Genomic DNA, 19,886 nt, shown 5'->3' with positions numbered 1-19,886 from the left:
CAAATCCTGAAGGGTTAAGAGACACCTACAGTTCAAAGTAACCCAGTCAATGCTTAGTTTCCACTGAGAACATTGTATTTAAGGAAGTTTGGTAAAGATAAAAGATGTAACACTTGAATGTTTCAATAAACGCAGTTAAGCTAAATGGTTAGAATTTATTTTTCTCCACGTACTCTGTTCACGGGGAACCAGTTGGTAGTTTTTTTATAATATACATGTCAGATGGGCCATCTCCACTTTCTAGGTTCTTAGATGACTCCTCTGAAAGTGCCAAGCAGCCTGCCCTGTGCCCCCTAAGCTAGCCTGCTCCGTCAGGTGCTGCAGAGGATGCTGTCCCATTGTCAGTATGGAAGGAACAGCCCAGTTGGCTTTTGCACATGGAACAGGAGAGGGGACACTTGTTCCTCACCTCAGGCACCAAAATGTCTTGGGCCAGCCCTGAGGCACCCTGGTACCCTAGAGGTGTTTTGGACTACAACTTCCATAAGCTCCAGCCACCCTGGGTAATGGGCAGAGATTATGGGGGTTATAGTCCAAAACGTCAAGGGTTGGATCCAGGATCTGCCTTCCGCAAGAGTCACTCCCCCTGATTTTTTGAGATATTTATTTATTTAGTAACCTGATCCACCCAATAGCTCATGTTCTCAGGTCGGATTAGGGCCAGTTAAAAAAGTAACATGCCTTTTTGCAACACGGCTCAAAATATAAAACACAAACATTTGAAAGAATACAAGATAATGCAAAACAATAAACAGCACAGGAATCGATAAAACAGCCTTAATCACCTTGGTCTCTAAAATGCCTGGGAGAAAAGGTCTTTGCCCTGCACTGAAAAGATAACAATGCAGGTGCCAGGCAAACCTCTTTGGGGAGTTTGTTCCAGAACAGGGGTGCTGCCACTGAGAAGGCCCTCTCTCTTGTAGCCACCTGCCTGGCTAATTAGGGAGCTCCCCTCGTCTCCTGACACTACAGCTCACCCTATACAGCGAGGTCTCTGGACTCTGTGTAGCATTTTCAGGAGGGTGCTGGAGGCAGTGGAGGCTGCACATTTTGGGGATAGGGTCCAGAACCTTGGAGAGCTCCTTTAAAAGTTCTGGCTGGTTCTGACTGAAACTAAGAATGAAGCAGCCCCACCAAAATCGGAGCCACCGGCCTCCACGGGCTGGAAGGGCTGTGGTAAGAAGGAGAGGGTGGGGCAGTCCAGCTTAAATCGGGATCCAGCCCCTGGAGGACGCCAACTTACCTACCCCTGCAATACAGCCCCTCTCTTCCTCTGCCTGTCCTTAAGCACCCTTCCTGTCCAGCTACCAATACTGCCTGCCACTGGGGACCCAGCCAGACCTACCCCCCCTCTCCTCCATCCCTCCTCTGTCTGCCATTTCTTCCTGGAACTACTGTAAGTGCAATCAGATCTTTCTTTTTATTCATTCAGGGTGCAATCCCATGCATGTTTAGACAGAAAGAGGTCCTTCAACTCCAGCATGCCCCCAGCAGCCATGCTGGCTGGAGCTTCCTGGGAGTTGTAGGACTTCTTTTTTTCGAAACATACATACGATTGTGCCCTTACACTATCCTGCGGCCTAGCTAAAGTAAGTCTCCTGGGGCAGCTTATAACCAGTAAACTAGGCAGTTCCTGGCTGTATGCTTACAATCTACAAAGACACGACACACAGGGAAAGAGGACCGGGGAGGGAAGAGGACAAAAGTGAAAAATGGTTCAGCTTGGCCCGGCCATGATCCAAAGAGCCCTTTCCCCAGGGCAGGAGGCCGGGCATGTAACCGCCTCAGTCCTGTCTTCCTCTCCACTCGACTCTCTCACATGGACCCGGAGAAGGCATCTCTGTGGCTGGCAAGGCACACCTGCCTCCTTCCTGGTCCTGCAAGACAAGAGTACGTCAGTGCAGGAGCATATAACATAGACGCGTGCAGTGCCACAGAGCCTTCTGTTCTACGCCACACAGTCCCAGATGCTGTGACCTTCCCTCACAGGGGAGGTGCTCCAGCAGCTTGATCATCTGGCTTGCCCTTTTCTGCACCTTCTCCAACTCCGGAACATCCTTTTTCAAGGGCGATACACAAGAATGTAAGAAGAGCCCTGCTGGGTCAGACCAAGGGTCCAGCTAGTCCAGCACTCTGTTCACAAAGGGGCCAACCAGCTGCACATGGGAAGCTGACGAGCTGCAGCAGCACCCTCCCGCCCATGTTCCCCAGCAACCGGTGTACACAGGCATACTGCCTCTGATATTGGAGGGTCACAGAGCCATCAGGACTAGTAGCCATTGATGGACCCCTGGTTTGATCCAGTTTAAGGTTGCTCCCTACGCTCCCTCCCTCACCTGAAAACATCGAAATCCCTGTTCCCCAGCCTGGTGACCTCCAGGTGTGTTGGACTACAACTCCCATAATCCCTCAGCCAGGATGGGTGTTTTGCTTGTTTTATGGATCCAGGCTTGTTTGGGATCAATCTGCCATAATCCCTGGTTCGGACAGAACACTAAACCAGCCTTCCCAACCCTGTGCCTTCCAGACCTTTTGGATGACAGCTCCCAGAATTCCTGACCACAGGCCATGCCTGCTGGGGATTGTGGGAGTTGTAGTCCAACACATTTGGAGGGCACCAGGTTGTATAGTAACTTGAGGTTGTTACATTTGTTTTCTCCTTTTCCTCTCTTGGAAGGAACCACAAGGCAGCTTACACACTCCTCCTCCCCTCCATTTTTATGCTCACAACAACCCTGTGAGTTAGGTTAGGCGGGGAGAGTCGGTGGCTGGCCCAAAGTCACCCAGCGAGCTTCATGGCCAAGTCAGGCCTGGAACCCGGTTCTCCTGAGTCCTGGTCCAACACTCTACCCATTAACCCACACTGCTTGGAGAAGGGTGATTCAAGTAACAGGTGGGAGGACCACTTTGTGTTGGGAATTGGGCGACCTCGTCTGCAAGTTCTTGGGAGGGGGCCGTGCTGCAGTTAGTTACTGCATGGGAATTTCAGCCACAGCCGGGCTTAGGAAGACTTCTCTCCGTTGCTGGAGCACCGCCTCCGCTCCGTCGCTCCAGCCGGCCTAATGGGCACAGCAAGCCCTTCCTGAAACGCTGCTGTGCCTGCATTTTACATGCAAGAACGTCTGCGAGGAAACCGCCTCCCTCCCTCCCTCCCTCCCTCCCTCCCTCCGGAGACGAGGGCGGCCCTGCTCGCTCTCCCCGCGCGGCCCGCGCGCCTGCGGCCTGCTGAGCGCCCCCCGCCGGGCCCCTGCGGGCCTTCCGCTCCGCGCGGGAGCAGCGCGGCCGCCCGCGGTGCCGCGGGGAGGATGGCGCGGGTTGAGGCGGCGAGCTGGCGCTCCTAGAGGGGCCGGGGGAGTGGCCGCAGCCCCCGCTCCGCGGGCGGGCGGGCGTCGGGGAGCTGGGCCGCCGCTTCCGGCCTGCTCCTGCCCCGGGCCGGGCGCTCGTGTCCCCCGCCGGCGCTCGGCTCCGCGGCCTCCTGCGCGCCGGTGAGTGGGGGGGCGCGTGGGGGGGCGCGAGGCTGCCGGGGGGAGGCGGGGCGGGGGAGGGGCGGGGGGCGCCGGGGAGGAAGACGCCGGCCAGGTGCCGCTGAGGCTGGGGGGCTCCCATGGCTGGATGCAGCAGTTGGGGGACAGGACTTGTTCGGGAGGAACGGGAAGGGGCGGAGGGGGTTGCGCCGTGTGTGAACGGCGCCGTCTCCGCGCAGAGCCCCGGGGGACGAGCTTGGCCGCCCCTCGAGAGCATCTGGGTGAACATAAGCGGAGCAAAGAACATGGTGGCCGGAGAGGGTTCAGAGGAGGGCGACGGGGATGCTCGGGGGACTGGGAACAAGGCCCTGTGAGGAGAGGCCGAGAGAACTGGGCACGTTCCGCCTGGAGGAGGGAAGGCTGAGGGGAGACAGGATCGCGCTCCTCAGGTACTTGAACGGCTGCCACGGAGGAGAAGGGCAGGATCTCGTCTCCATCACCCAGCGTGCAGGACACGGAGTCATGGGCTCAGGTGACAGGAAGGGGACTATGGCCCTGGCAGTTTCATGTTCAGTAAATTAAAACTTAATTCTCAGTCACATAGGTGAAGGAACCTTTCCCCGGTTTCTGGCTTCTCTTTCAGTGTTTGATTTCTTTCCTCCAGGGAAGAGACCCTGTCATTCGTGGGACTCGACCGTTTTCTCCTCTTTGCCTTGACATGTTGGCTTTGCAAGACTTTGTAGCCCCAGCAGTTACAGCAGTTCCTGCCTTGAACCATTTGGTAAAAGGCGAAGGGGATCTGTCCACCCCGATGGCGGCTGCCTTGGACAACAAATTGGAGACAGAAAATCAAAATTCATTCAGCGCAGAGGCAAGTAAAGTCCCCTGTGCCATCCAGATTGGGAGCAGCAGAGAACTCTGGGAAGCAACTGTACAGAACATACTGCGTGAAGACCCCTTCAGCAAAGATGTCCAGCGCCAGCGTTTCAGGCAGTTTTGCTACCAGGAGGCCGAGGGCCCCCGAGAGGTTTGCAGCCAACTTCACAGTCTTTGCTGTCGGTGGCTGAAGCCAGAGCAACACACCAAAAGTCAGATCCTGGACCTGGTGATCCTGGAACAGTTCCTGACCATCCTTCCGCTGGAGACAGAGAGCTGGGTGAGAGAATGCAGACCAGAGACCAGCTCCCAGGCAGTTGCCCTGGCAGAAGGTTTCCTCCTGAGCCAGGCAGATTCTGCGAGAAGGCAGGAAACACACCAGGTGAGAGAGTTTCATCCTGGCGGCTTCAGATGGCTGGGAGTGTGGGCAAGGACTTCCTGAAACAGCCTTCTCCAACCTGATGCTGTCCAGATATCTTGGACCTCAACTCCCAGCATGCCCCAGCCAGCCTGCTGAGAATTGTGGTCCAACACATCTGTAAGGCACCAGGTTGCGAAAGCCTATCCTGAAAGAACCCTCCAGTTTCTCTTGCTGTCTTTCAGGAAGGGGAAGACCCAACACCTTTCCTCACCAAACTCCCCAGTCCTTTGCATGTCCCTTTCCTCTTCTAAGTCTTCTTCCCACTCCCTGCCCAGGATCCCTGTTGCTGTTTCAGGTCCAGGGGCCGTTGGCGCAAGAGGCCCCTGATTTCCCTGAGGCCGAGAAGGCTCCGTCGGGCGCCCCACAGAGAGTGCCGTCTAGGTGGATTGTGCCGGAGGCTGGCGGTGGGGCTATCTCCTTGGGTAAGACGGATGTGTCTCCTCTGTGTTTGGCCTCCCTGCCTCAAAGAGGCCAGAAACCTGTGGGCTGCTGCTCTTTTCCTCTGAACCCACCTAAAGCGTTTGGGAAAGGGCTGTCACTCGGCGGTAAAGTACATGCGTGGCGCCCGGGAGGTCCCAGCTTCAGTCCCCGGCATCTCCAGGTAGTGCTGGTAAAGAATCCTGTCCGAGGGTCAGGATTCAGCCTTGGAGCAGCTCTCGGGGGCTGTGTGGCCTCTTGACCAGTGGGAAAAGACTTTTCAATCAGGCCTTTCCCACTGCAGGTAACACCTTCCACCACAAACAGGAACGCTGCTACCAGATGTCAGGGTTGCACCTGAGCACAGCGATTGGCAGAGTAGCTCAGAGTCTGAAGAGGATCCGCAAAACATGGGGGAGGAAATTTCCCAGGCCTGGACAGAGGTGGATAGGCCTCGTCCTGAAGCTTCAAAAGCACAGCTGGATGGAGAGGGCCTTTCTTCACCCATCCCTGTGAGACATAGCGAACAGGGAGAAGGGGGGCTGGTAGGGCCTGAATTCTTAACACAGAGACAAGAGAGAAATGGCAGGGGCGGAGCTTAGGCAATCTGCCCGATTGGCCCTGCGGGAACAGCTGCGCTCAGAGCCCTCAGGAGACAGGGGCAGATCCCCCCCCCCCCTCCGCAAGTCAGGACAGCAAGCTCGCCTGTTCCTCAAAGGGTGGACAGTGGGCAAGTTCCATCGTTTTCCTTTGAACTCCCTGAAGGTATGTCCTTTGTAGACTGTGGGTCACTGACAATTAGCATCTGAATGACCCACTGAATTAGGTGGATTAAAAACCTTGGAATACAAGTCTCTTGTCTGTGTTTTGATTTGGCTTTTGAAGATTTACAGCAGGGGCAAAGGGAAAGGTGACACCAGGACCGTTAGCTGAAGGTCCATACCTTTAGTTTGTGAGCTGTTCAGACACGCTGGCTTTCATCCTGACCTGTATTATTCTCTTTCTTACTTTATCCTTTTGCAGCAACGAGCCGTAGGTGTGGGGCTTTGCAAAACCTAGAAATATCTATCATTTAGAGGATTCAGGTGTTAAACAGTAAATAAGTCACATTAAAAGTTTATATGTATGTGTGTGTGTGTGTGTGTGTGTGTGTGTATCCTCTGCCACACTTAATTACCCCTTTAATCCTGTACACACAGATGTTAGTTACTGTCTATCCTTATCCATTCTGAATTACGCAAGCACAGCCCCCTGTGTATGTCAAATAATAGTGATAATCTTCCTTCTGCCTCTGTCTCCCTCGTAGGCAGTGAAGCGGTGCTGGCGATGCACTCTGGGTCGTCTCCCCTTTGTGGCGGAGTTGGCAAAGCTGCCGGGCAGCCAGGCCAGGTAGGGAAGGAGTCCTGGGGGAGGCGGCAGGACGCAGCCCTGGGGTTGGAGCCAGGAGAGCAATGCTCGACTCACAGAAGGTCCCTCTGCCCGATTCTTGGGGATCCCCCCTCCCCATCACAGCTCCCCCATTCAGCAGGGTCTCCTGTCTCTCTGTGTAGTGCTTTTGGGGGGCTGGAGGGGCTGCTGTGGGAAGGAGGCTCTCCCTGAGCCTGGAAGGACCTACCTGCTCCCTTTGCTTCTGCCCACTAGGAAGGCCGTTGCTGCCACTCGCAAAGGTTTCCATTCTGCAGTGGAGCCTGCAACCTCCTGGCCTTAGCTCCCCGTGTGGATTTTGCTTAGAAGGGGAAGAAGCATCACGTTCACTCTTGTTTTTCTCCTTCTTCTCCCTTCAGGACCGAATAACCTTTGAGGAGGTGTCTGTGCATTTCACCGAGGAGGAGTGGGCTCTCTTGGATCCGGGCCAAAGGGCCCTGCACAGGGCAGTCATGGCGGAGAACTGGGGGATCGTGGCCTCTCTGGGTACGGCTCCCCCCTGTCCAGACGTTGCCAGTTCTTCCTCAGGGCCCAGCATCCCCCTCTTCCGCTCGATTCTGTTGTGCTCCGTCTCGGGAGGCGAAACCTTGAGCTCGGGGCTCAGGGGCTGCCTTCTGGCCTGACCCCAGACCGAGTCGCTGACTCCAGCGTGGCCCCTCCCTTCCCTGTTTTTGCCAGGGCCAAGAAGTCCTTTTTGGAGTATTTGACGTTTTCTTTTACATCCTTGCAAGAAAATGCCTGAGGGACAGGGCTGTGTCACAGTGGAACTGGCTGTCTCGCATGATAGCGAGTTCTCCTTTGCCAAAAGTGTTTCAAACCTGTTGGCTGGCATAATTAGAGATGTGAACTCTCCGGAAATTTTGAGGCCTTGGGGGGAAAATGGTTTTTTTCCAGAACGAATGAAAAATAAGCAATACCTTTTTCTGAGCGCTCTTTACAGTTCTAAGGTCACATTAAGACAGCCTTCCCCAAGCCAGTACCCTCCAGATATTGTGGACTTCAGCTCCCATCAGCCTCAGGCACCATGGCCAATGGTCAGGAATGCTGGGCACTGTAGTCCGAAACATCCGGAGGGCGCCAGGTTGGGGAGGGCTGCTTTAGGGACATTGAGCAGCCTTTCTGTTCCAAAAGTTACTTTATGTATAACTTAATTCACTGATAAGATTATCATTATATTTTAAAGCTTTAGAAAGTATACTCAGTAAATGTGTAATTCTTGCCTGAATAGATCAGAACTGCCTTAAATGAGTGCTACAGCATCAGAAACACAGGACTCTATAGAACAAAACCCAGACTCTCAGGAATGCACCGTGCTCCATCTGCTCACATGTTAGGAAACGGAACATAAATGTCTATCAGTAAAAATACTTTAGATCAATAATATGAATAAGGAATGAAAGAACTAACTATGCTGGGAATCTTCAAGAGAGGACTAAAATACATTTTTCACCATGGCTTCATTATTTCCAGATATTTTCATTTCTAGTCTTACTATAAAAGTGTTCATTATACATAGTTTTTAGAAATCATTTTCAGGGGAGTAAAGGCTGCGTAATAACGTATAAATCCTTTATCTTAAATTCTAAAAGAAAATATTACATAATCCAGAGCTGTTCAATTTTTCCAGTTTTTCAGAAAAAACAAAAACAGTCCATTGAAAAAAAAACAGAAAACATCTCTAGCCATAAGTAAGGGTGAAAGAGAACAAACAGCCAGATATTTTGCTGTGGCAATTAAGGTGAGATCACAGTGAATTAATGGCTGATAGTAACAGTAATTGGGAGACAAATGCCATGGGTGCTGTTTATGACAGGGCCTCCAACCTTTTGGGACAAACGGGCACATTTTGGAATTTGAGAAACTGTCTTGGCTCCACCACAAAATGGCCACCAGGGGAGACAGAGCCAGAGGCAACAAATACTAAAGAACTCCTCTGAACCCACAGTTTTCAGCACCACCAGAATCCTGTTTCAAAGCAGTCTCAGGTGGGATTTCTTTTACGAAGAGCAAGAGAAGGGCACCTTGGTGGCTGCCAAGACAGGTGTCTGGGGTGCCTTGGTGCCCAAACACACCACACTGCTTTTCCCTGCGCTGAATACACACTGGGTTTGGCGCAGTGGAGGCTGGCTGGTGGCTCCGAGGTGCTGCCCCCAGCCCCAGAATAGGTTTCGCATGTTGGATAGCTCCTTTGGAGTTCTGTCTGGTTCTGACAGAAACCCAGAATGGAAACACAGCCCCAAAGAAATCGGGCCCACCAGCCTCCACTGGTTTGGGGGGTATTTAAACGGAGGCTGGATGGCCATCAGTCAGGGCTGTTGGAGCTGCATCCTGCATTGCAGATTCTGCCATGAGCAGGTGGTTGGACTAAATGACCTCCAAGCTTCCATTGAACGCTCATATTCTAATATGTAGATCACTGTTGTTTCCCTTAGCTGGAGGCAGCTCTCCAGGGTCTCTGTTTCCTCATTTGAGGCTCCATCTTTTTATTGGGCTCTGACTCCTTCTCTGTCTCTTCATTCCAACAGGTGATGGGTGGGAGAGCAAGAGTGAGAAGGAAGCACCCAGCGGGTTACCGGAAGGAGCCAGAGATAGAAATGGAGGACCCCAGAGAAGGAGAAGGGGAGGAAAACAGAAGCAACAAGAGGCGTCTTCTGCTTATCGAGGTGGCGGCATCCGGGAAGTCTCAGTACAAGGAAAAATAGCCAAGGGAAAAGAAGGGCATACGTGCCCAGCGTGTGGGAACAGCTTCCGTCATAAATCGAGCCTAAATTATCATTGGAAAACTCACACAGGGGAGAAACCGTTTCAGTGCTCTGAGTGTGGAAAGAGCTTCTGTCAGAGGAAGAACCTTGTGAAACACCAAAGAACCCACACAGGGGAGAAACCGTTTAAATGCCCTGAATGTGAAAAGAGCTTCAGTCAGAGGGGAAGCCTCATTAACCACCAAACAATCCACACTGGAGTGAAACCATTTAAGTGTCTGGAGTGCGGAAAGAGCTTCCGTCGGAGGGGAAACCTTACTGACCATCAAAGAATCCACACAGGGGAGAAACCATTTAAATGCTTGGAGTGCGGGAAGAGCTTCAGTTCGAGGGGAAAACTTGCTTGTCATCAAAGAATCCACACAGGCGAGAAACCTTATCAGTGCTTGGAGTGCGGAAAAAGCTTCAGTCAGAAGGGAAAACTTACTGATCACCAAAGAATCCACACAGGGGAGAAACCGTTTAAATGCTCTGAATGTGAAAAGAGCTTCAGTCAGAGGGGAAACCTCATTAAACACCAAACAATTCACACAGGAGTGAAACCATTTAATTGTGCGGAGTGCGGAAAGAGCTTCTGTCGGAGGGAAAGCCTTACTGAGCACCAAAGAACCCACACAGGGGAGAAACGGTTTAAGTGCCGGGAGTGTGGGAAGAGCTTCATGTGGAAAGAGCAGCTTACTTCCCATCTAACAACCCACACAGGTGAGAAACCGTATCAGTGCGTGGAGTGCGGAAAGAACTTATCTACGAAGCAAAGTCTCATTAGACACCAAAACACTTGTGAGAAGCCATATAAGTGCTCAGACTGTGGCAAAAGCTTTACTGCTGAATTGTGCCTTTCCAGGTATCAGAGAACAGACACAGGGAAGAGACCTTAAAAATGCATGGAGTGTGGAAAGAGTTTTGGGCAGAGTGGACACCTTACTGTACATCAGAGACTTCACACAGGAGAGAAACCATTTAGATATTTTGAATGTGGAAACAGCTTTACTCAGAGATCAGGTCTCTCCTCCCATCAAAGGACACACACAGCAGGAAAAGTATAGACATGTCTGAAGTGCGGAATGCGCTTCAACCGGACTGCATGTCTCACTTCACATCTTAGAATCCATTTGAAGGATGCCTGTATAAAGAACCAGAGCCAGCTTAAATCTTTGGCATCAGCACTGAAGAATCATGTGGCACCTTGAGAGCATAAGAAGAGCCGTGCTGGATCATACGAAGGGTCCATCTAGTCCATTCATTCTGTTCAGACAGTGGCAACCGGTTGCCTGTGGGAAACCCACAAGCAGGACACGGGTGCAACAGCACCCTCCCGCCCTTGTTCCCCAGCAAGTGGGGTGTATAGGCATCCTGCCTCTAATACAGGAAGTAGCATATGGCCATCAGGACTAGTAGCCATTGATCACCTTCTCCTACAGGAATTTGTCCCATCCTGTTTTAAAGCCATCCAAATTGGTGGCCATCACCACAGCTTGTAGCGAACTCACAGTTCATGGGCTGTGTGAAGAAGTCCTCCGTTTTATCTGCTCTTATAGTCCCATGAGTGTAATGTCAGATCAGTTTTCATGGGAAGTTTCCAATGAAGGAGACTCCTGCTTTCCGAAAGTGAGTGCCGCTGTCGAACGCTAGAGCAGTCCACCAGGCATTCCTTTAAATGAAGTGGTGAAGAACCTTCTGGGATTCACCCATTTTGTGAACTTTCCGTTTGGTGGAGCGTTTTAACCATCATAGCCAATGACCGTGCACATTTTATCCAGTGTTTTAGTGGAGGGGCCATAGCTCAGTGGTAGAGCCCGCACTTGCCATGCAGAAGATCCCGAGTTCAATCCCTGGCTTCTCCAGGTAGGGCAAGGAAAGAATCCCCTACGAAACCCTGGCGAGCCGCTGCTGGTCCATGTCGACAATACTGGGCTAGATGGACCAAGGGTCTCACTCGGGCACAGGGAGTGTGAAATATGGATTTCAATTTACCCAGGACCACTCAGTTGATCAGGTTGAGAGGTCTGGGATCGTATGAGGTGGGGAAGAACACGCACACAACCAATGTAGATGAAATAAAAGGGGATTTATGCAGATAAAGGAAATAAGCAAAAGTAGAACCTTCCCAGAGAGTTGCACGCTCTCTGAGGATGAAGAGGTTACATACCTCTCAGGCACAAACTTAGTTATAAAGAAATCTCAAAAGAGTTTCAGGCTCTCTGAAGCTCAAGAGGTTGCACGCCTCTTAGATAAGAGCCCCAAACTAACAATCCTCAAGAAGTTGCACCCTTCTCTGAGGCTTAAGAGGTTGCACGTCTCTTCGGTAGAAACTTAGTTACCCAAATGTGGTGCATTAAATGACTAAATATACAGTTAGCCTCTGCTTGGTGCTCAGCTCCAGATGGGTCCACACCGCAAATGGCCCACTGAGGCAACAGTGATACAGTGTCAGCCAGGTCCAAGCCTAAGCCTGCTGTCTTGTATCCTAAACCCAAACGGTTATGTATGACAGAACAAAGATAACTGCCTTATCTAAGCCCCGGACAGTAAAATCCTTTCCCTGAATTCTACCCAACGCAGACTCACCACACGCTATCAAGTACTTAGCCAGAGCACTTAATACGTGTCCCGTGGATTGAGGGTACTGTTGGTATGTGCACATACAAATGATCCAGATGCAACCACGCCCCTCCAACATACAAACTAAGATACAAACATGTTAGTACCAACATACACCATACAAACATGCAACATACAAATATGTTGGTACCAACATACAAACGATCCAGATGCAACCACGCCCCTCCTGAACAATGGAAAGCTTGGGGGTTTGATACCCCTTTTCCCTCGTTGAGGCTCATGAGATCAAAGAGGGATTCAGTATGTTCTTTGTTGAAAATACATTACATTCCCAATTTCCAGGACTGACGTTTGTTGAAGACAGACTGATATCTCCTTCCAACTCCCTGACATCTCTATGGTCATAAAGTGCCGTCCTTGTTATCAGAACATCTGCAGATACCCCTCTTTTATTGGCCCATTTCCATTTTCTGTAACTGATTCTTTGGCAAGCTTCAGCACATACCAGAGCACCCTCATCTGGCCCTCCTGCAATAAAGCTATTCACTCTCCATTCATACCTCCCCTTCCTGATCTGGGCTATTCACATGACATGGACCGGTTGTTCTCAATTCACACTCAGATATCTCGGGTCAGAGATTACATCTCAGGATGTTTACAGTTCAGGCTTGTATTCAGGGTCAAACTTTGCATTCTATTTCTTTTCACACCACATTTGTTACATTGCAAAAGAAAACAAGAGTACATTTTTGGCGCCTGCAGTCTCCAAGGTTATCTACTAGGAGCAGAAAGAGAAGTTATAGAAAGTACAATCTTTATTGACAAACATCAAGTAAAGGTGGATTTAAGACATGAGAGAAATTAATAAAAGTGGTAAACTATTAGAAGTGAGATATAAACTTAACTATTTAAGGGAAATATATGTAGATGTAAAGAGATATAGGGAAGACAACATGAAAAAATAGGAAAAATAAAATTACATTGTGTCAGCAGCTTGCTGTGTCCTTAAAAAAGGCAGAGAACCAGGAAGAGCGGCTGCTGGCACACTGCTCTTCTATTTTCACCATGGAAAGCCAAACTTATCTTCCATAAGAATATACTATAACCTTTTATTTTTAATTTCAAAAAAAGTCAAGTATGATTAAAGAAACATAATCAACTGCAAATTGGAGCAAAGTCAAATATGAGCGCCAAGAAAGTTTCGATACACCTTTATAAACGCAGTTGCAGGCCAAAGTACAATACTCTGCTAGTAACGTACAGTCTGTAAACAAATCATGAAGGGTTAAGAGACACCTACAGGTCAAAGAAACCCAGTCGATGTTTAGTTTGAGAGCCAGTGTGGTGTAGCGGTGAGAGTGTTGGACTGGGAGTCAGGAGATCCGGGTTCTAGTCCTCACTCAGCCATGGAAGCTCACTGGGTGACTTTGGGCCAGTCACAGACTCTAAGCCCAACCCACCTCACAGGGTTGTTGTGAGGATAAAATGGAGAGGAGGAGGACTATGTACACCGCCTTGGGTTCCTTAAGGAGGAAAAAAGGCGGGATATAAATGTAATAAATAATGTTTACACTGAGAACATTGTATTTAAGCAAGTTTTGTAAAGATAAAAGATGTAACATTTTGAATGTTTCTATAAGGAAGTTAAGTGAGATCTTTCATTAGATTTGATTTTTCTCCACGAACTGTGTTTGCAGGGAACCGACTGGTAGTTTTTTATAACGAACATATCAGATGGAGTGTCTCTGATCCACATCTGGTTCTCAGGTGACTCCGAAAGCCCCTCAAACTGCTAAGCAGCCTGCCCTGTGCTCCCTAAGCTAGCCTGCTCCTTCAGGTGCAGCAAAGGATGCTGATCCATTGTCAGTGTGGAAGGAACGTCAGCTTTTGTACAGGGAGCAGGAGAGGGGGTGTATTGCCCCTGCAGCAGGCGTTGAACTCTTAGGTTAGAGGTACCAAGATAGTGATCAATCTGATTCAATTATTTACTTACAAGGAGATACTTTATTGAGTAACTTACAGCACACAGGCGTACCCAATGGTTGGATCAGACAGCTTCTCTGAACCCAGAGCCATGGGGTACAATGGGTTTTATACCATACATGTTAACTATGAAGCATCATAACAGCAGCAAGCGCCCCCTAGCGTTCGTTCCCAGCATAGACCAGAAGTGTTTGGTTCTCAGCACAGCCACCTGTAGCTTTAAAACAAACCACCTCTGCTTCCCAGGCAGGTAAGACTCTCTCAGGCTTATTAGTATGGAATGTGCTTGGACCCATTGCTATCAGCCCTTTGACTCATCCTGGTAAATCAAGAGGCCTGTTGGGGAAAACAGCCTGCCAACTGAGCAAAGTCAGAGAGCAATCTAAGTGCCTCTAAAACTAATAGCTTGGTTCAGGCCTGGGGCCTTACATTCCACTCCCCCCCTCCCCCAGATGAGCAGAGGGCAATTAAGGCTTCCCGTCACAATCTCACAATCTCTTCTTACCCAGAGGGCTGGATCTTTCTTTGCCCTGCCGTTTGATCACCAGGGGGTTGACATCTACTTAAATGTACACTTTAAAATGAGACAGCCATATGAGCAAGCACACAAAACTACAAAGCTGCCAATAACAGAAGTGCAACCACACGCTTCCACCCCCAACCCCCCCCAATCCCTTGAAACCAGTCTGAAATCGGGCCAAAGAGGGACTCCCCTTCTAGGTGATATATCCTCTCACTTTGCACATACAGAGCCCTGACACTGTGATTTATCACACGCTCCTTGTCAGGAATGTATATGCAGCATTCCTGCTGCAGCATGGTACAAACGCCACCCTGAGCTGCTGTAAGCATGTCTAAGGCCAGGCGGTTCTGCAGAACAGCAGTTCACGTGTTTGTCATTTCTATCCCAATGGCTGCTGGTGCCTCAGCAGTATTATTTACCACCATTTCCATCGCCCTTCCAAAAATATTCACTTTGTACATTATTGTGGCTACTCCACCCCCAGGTAACAGGCTCCAGGCATAATCAGCTGAACTGAAGATGTCCCGTTGCCATCTCACCCTCCAAGCCCTATAATTACCTGAATTGATGCTTTTGAACTGTGGTGCTGGAGAAGACTCTTGCGAGTCCCCTGGACTGCAAGGAGGTCAAATCAGTCCATCCTAAAGGAAATCAACCCTGACTGCTCATTGGAAGGACAGATACTGAAGCTGAAGCTCAAATATTTTGGCCCCCTAATGCGAAGAGAAAACTCCCTGGAAAAGACCCTGATGCTGGGAAAGACTGAAGGCAAAAGGAGAAGGGGACGGCAGAGGATGAGGTGGCTAGATAGCATCACCCATGAAATGAATATGAACTTGAGCACACTCCGGGAGAGAGCGGAGGACAGGAAGGCCTGACGTGCTATGGTCCACGGGGTCATGAAGAGTCGGACACGACTTAATGACTGAACAACAACAAAGGGCTCTTCAGGGTATCAACAAACCTATAGGGACCCCACAACAGTCCCAGGGAGCATCTTCCAATCCACCCTGGGTGTAACCACGGGCAGGCTTTTTCTCCACAGATCCAATAACTACCATTTGGGGCAGCCCAGTTAATACCTGGGCGCTCTTCCCGATTAGTGCACACCCACACTTGGGCATTGGCACCGGGGCACGTGTGTATGGCCTGGCACCCCCCTCTGAAGCCCACTTGTCATCGGAAGCGTGGTGCTACTCTGTTGTGTCTCACTTGTTCCCAGCACACTAATGGCCGTGGCGCAGCGTACACCTTTAAGGGCGTAAGCCATCCTGTCCCATCGTGTAACTGCTCAAACCCCTCTCTGATCCTCATGGATTTGTTTGCCCCCTGTGTGTTTACTCTGAAGGCTCTGTCCCAGGTGGCACTAACATCAAACCATTGGGAATCACACTCAGTGTCATTCGGGGCTGCAACTGACAGTAAAGACGTCTGCGAATATTGTGCAGTATTTAAAAAAAGCATAAAATGCACACAACAAACTTTCATTAAAGTCTAACACCATTAGCGGGAAACCCCCCACATGGTGAGGCATGATGGAGCAAATCCAGCAGTCGTATTGCTCCTCCAGCTGGGCCAGACGGTGGCTAAGTTTCGCATAAGTGTTGTCCTTGCCCGTGGTCCATACTGGCAGCAGGCTCACCAAAATCCACCAACTCATTTTGACACTAGAAAGCTTTGCCATGACTGCAAAGGAAAATAAAAGAACCAACATGGGAAACAGTCTGAACAAATAGCATGAGCTATGGCTCTATGCATAGCCTGTCCCCGCAGGGCTGGGCCTCCTTTGAGGGGGATTAGATTTCCTCAGGGGGAGGAAGGTGTCACCCACACCCCTGTTTGGGGGCTGAGTCCTCTAAGTTGGATGCTAAGAATCACTTTAACTTCATTAAAGATAGTTGAGCAACGGCGCAGTTCAACTTGGGCCTCAGGGATCCAATCAGCATAATAGTCCACACTCCAGTGAGGGCCCCAGAACCCTACTGGCACATGGTAGCACAGGGGACCTCTTCGACTGAACAACTGCTTGAGGAAGGAAAAAAGATCAAACGGGCTGTGGGGATATTCTTTAACTGACCTGTTGGCCTGGGAGACCATTTACACTTCTAGGTACCAAAAGATAAAAGACAGAAGGAACACCATCAGCATGCCTGTGATGGCTATTAAATCATCTCTACTCAGTTCAGCACTGGCCATTATCTGCAAAGCAAAAAGTGTGCAGGGAGAGTTCAGGGCCGGTCTTCCCCTCTCAGCAAGACCGTGTATGTATTCCCTGGGCCTTGATACAGTACCTCTCCTTCAGTTGGGTTGGTTGTTGTTGTTCAGTCGTTCAGTCATGTATGACTCTTCGTGACCCCATGGACCATACGCCAGGCCTTCCTGTCCTCTGCTTTCTCCCGGAGCGTGCTCACGTCCATATTCATTGCATTGGTGATGCTGTCTAGCCATCTCATCCTCTGCCGTCCCCTTCTCCTTTCGCCTTCAATCTTTCCCAGCATCAGGGTCTTTTCCAGGGAGTTTTCTCTTCGCATTGTTGTTGTTCAGTCGTTCGGTCGTGTCCAACTCTTCGTGACCCCATCTCTTCGCATTAGGTGGCCAAAATATTTGAGCTTCAGCTTCAGTATCTGTCCTTCCAATGAGCAGTCAGGGTTGATTTCCTTTAGGATGGACTGATTTGGCCTCCTTGCAGTCCAGGGGAAGTTGGGTCGGTACTCCCAGGCAATTGCACCCACACTCACCACAGTGAACTCTCGATCTCATGTTGAAATGTAACAAATGCCATGAGAAGCTAAAGGGATGTATGCAAAGCTTGACCCTGAATGCAACTTGAATTGTAAGTATTTTGAATGTACCCTTTTACTCAAAACATGGAAGTGTGAATGGAGAACGTCATGAAATATAGCAAGGTTAACATGCCAACAATCCTCTGTCATATCCATATGAAACATTCTAGCCTAGGTCAGGAAAGAGGGGAGTGTGAATGAAGAGTGGATGATTTTACTGCAGGAAAGCCAAATGGGGCTGCCTTGGTACGTGCTGGAGATTGCCAGATCAGATGGACATGGGCCAATAAAGAGGGGCATCAGCAAATGTTCTAATAACAAAGGACAGTACTTTATGACCACGGAAACAACCTTGGGAGATGTTGGGGAGTCAGAAGGATGTGTCAGTCTGTCAGTAACAACCATTAATACTTGAATTTGGGACGTGATGTATTATCAACAAAGAACACATCAAACCCCGTAGGCCCCAACAGAAGAAAAAGTGTATAAAAACCCTGAGCCTGCCACTGTTCAGGAGGGGTGTGGTTGCATCCAGATTGTTGTGTGTGCGCATACCAACAGTGTCCTCGTTCAATGGTTCATGTGTCAAGTTCTCTGGCCAAGTGTTTGGGAGCGTGGGGCGAGTCTGTGTTGGGTGGAATTCAGGGAATATGATTTTACTGTCCAGGGCATAGATAAGGTGCCGTTGTCTTTGTACTGTCATATGTACAGTTTTGGAGGTTTTCATACAGACAGCAGGTTCCGGCTTGAACCTGGCTGAAACTGCATGACTGTTGCACCGTCAGCAGGCCCTGGCTTGAGCTTGGCCGAAGGAAGCTATGTAACAGAGACTAACTGTAAATTTAGTTATTTAATGCACCGCATTTGGGAACTACATTTGTAACCAGGGAGCATGCAACTCCTTGAGATTCTCGTGGCATAAGTTTGTAACCAGGGAGCATACAACTGCCGGAGTATATTGTGATTTGTTTGATCACTTTGGGATTTGTGTTTGTTTACTTGGTGTCTGTCCTTCAATAAATCCTTAACTTTCTTCTAAAGGTTGCCTTTGTATATCATAATTCCACCCTCCATAAGGTTCTGTGTGATTCTCACAGCCTGATCAACTGGGAAAATCACAAAATTAAAGGATTGCGTGTCACCAGATCTTTTGCTTCACCTCAAATGGTGTGAACCATTTATGCGAGGCATGGATCCTGATAGACCATCTGGATTTCATATGCAGTGCATCCAAAATCACAGCTGAATCACAAGCAAGTCTATGTCAGTGGCATGGATCCTATGTTTCTCAGATCCAGGATGGCAAGGAAAAAACATGGATTCAAGATGCAGTTCCTTATGAGTCCTCTGGGTTTTAATATAGTGTCCCCACAAATGCACCATTACATCACAGATCACATCCATGGCCACAGAGCAAGATATTGAAATTATTGATCCTGTTCTTCATGGAGGAAGCGTGATGTATAAGCATGAATCTGTAACAATCACACTCCCATGCTTCATGGAACCACCGTAGCATAAAAACATGGATTTAGGGCATGGGTCCTATGGATTTTTTTTAACAGAAGATGCCACCAAAATAACCAGCAAATCACAGATCATTTCTGTGTCCATGGATTGCATTATGAAAATCATGGATCCACAGATTTGTGGTGCTGCCATGCCACAAAACATGGATCTGAGGCATGGATACTCATGAGTCCCCTGGCTTTTTTATGGAGATGCCTCCAAATCACCATCAAATCACATATCATGTCTGCGTCCAGGGGCTGAACCATAGAAATCACTGATCCAGAACTTCATGGTGCAACTATGGTGAAAAGTTTGGGTCTGAGTTCTGGATCTTTATGAATGGTGGATCCCCCACCATCAAATCACAGATCACATCTATGTCTGTAAAACTCACCATGAACATCATGGATCTTTCATTTCATGGTTCCTCCATAGCCTGAAAGCAGGGACCTAAGTGATCCTCACAGGGTCACAAATTAACCACATGATAATTGGTTACATCGTTGTCGAAACATGGTATTGAAAAAAGTTATGGATAGAACACTTCAGTTTGATGTACAGACTCTTATGATTTTTATACACCGACCACAAAAACCTTTTCTAAACCATCTCATTGAACTAAGCCATACAATTTCCAACTCCCACCATTCTCTTCCTTCACTATCTTCTCATTCCTAAAACCTCTACTCAGTTACCATTGTCTTTTCTCTATTGCCTAAAGGCCCCTCACACTTCACAACCATGTCTCTTGCCTGCAGCATGGTGCGGGTGCTATTAATGTCTGCCAATGCTCGTGGTTGGAAACAGAGTGTGATGACTTGACTTCAGGGCATGGGATGGGGTGGATTGCCATGGAATGCATACAGAGGCCTATGCCACAGGGACCAGGATAGTGACTTCCTTTCACATTTAGAGGGTTTATTTTGGTGGCAGCAGTTAAAGAGTTATAGCTGAGGCAGCAGGTGAGGTCTCATTGTAAATGTTATTACAAATTGTGGCAGAGAGTTCCATAGACCAAAGCCATGTGTAGTAGTAGTAGTAATAATAACAACAACAACAATAATGATAAATATTAATTACTATCATAATCGTATGGTTCAATTGACAAACTGCATCCACCTGGGATCCAGAACAAACTTGTCCTAAGTGATACTTTAA

General features: G+C 49.1%; 1 protein-coding gene across 1 annotated transcript in view; it reads left to right on the top strand.

The window, feature by feature from the left end:
- The window catches only part of LOC146356210 (uncharacterized), a 53,461-nt gene that overhangs the window by 13,058 nt on the left and 20,517 nt on the right, over positions 1-19,886 (top strand). Inside the window, 6 exon segments of the mRNA XM_084830040.1 lie at positions 4,129-4,523; positions 4,613-4,722; positions 5,037-5,183; positions 6,485-6,567; positions 6,963-7,089; positions 9,129-10,405. Coding sequence (XP_084686166.1) covers positions 4,129-4,523; positions 4,613-4,722; positions 5,037-5,183; positions 6,485-6,567; positions 6,963-7,089; positions 9,129-10,405 — 2,139 coding nt within the window.

The sequence above is a fragment of the Heloderma suspectum genome, chromosome 2, assembly GCF_057233095.1.
Source record: "Heloderma suspectum isolate Gila_16-S chromosome 2, 16-S_ref, whole genome shotgun sequence".
Lineage (NCBI taxonomy): Eukaryota > Metazoa > Chordata > Lepidosauria > Squamata > Helodermatidae > Heloderma > Heloderma suspectum.
Note: the sequence above shows the minus strand (reverse complement) of the source record. Positions and strands in the feature narration are given on the sequence as shown.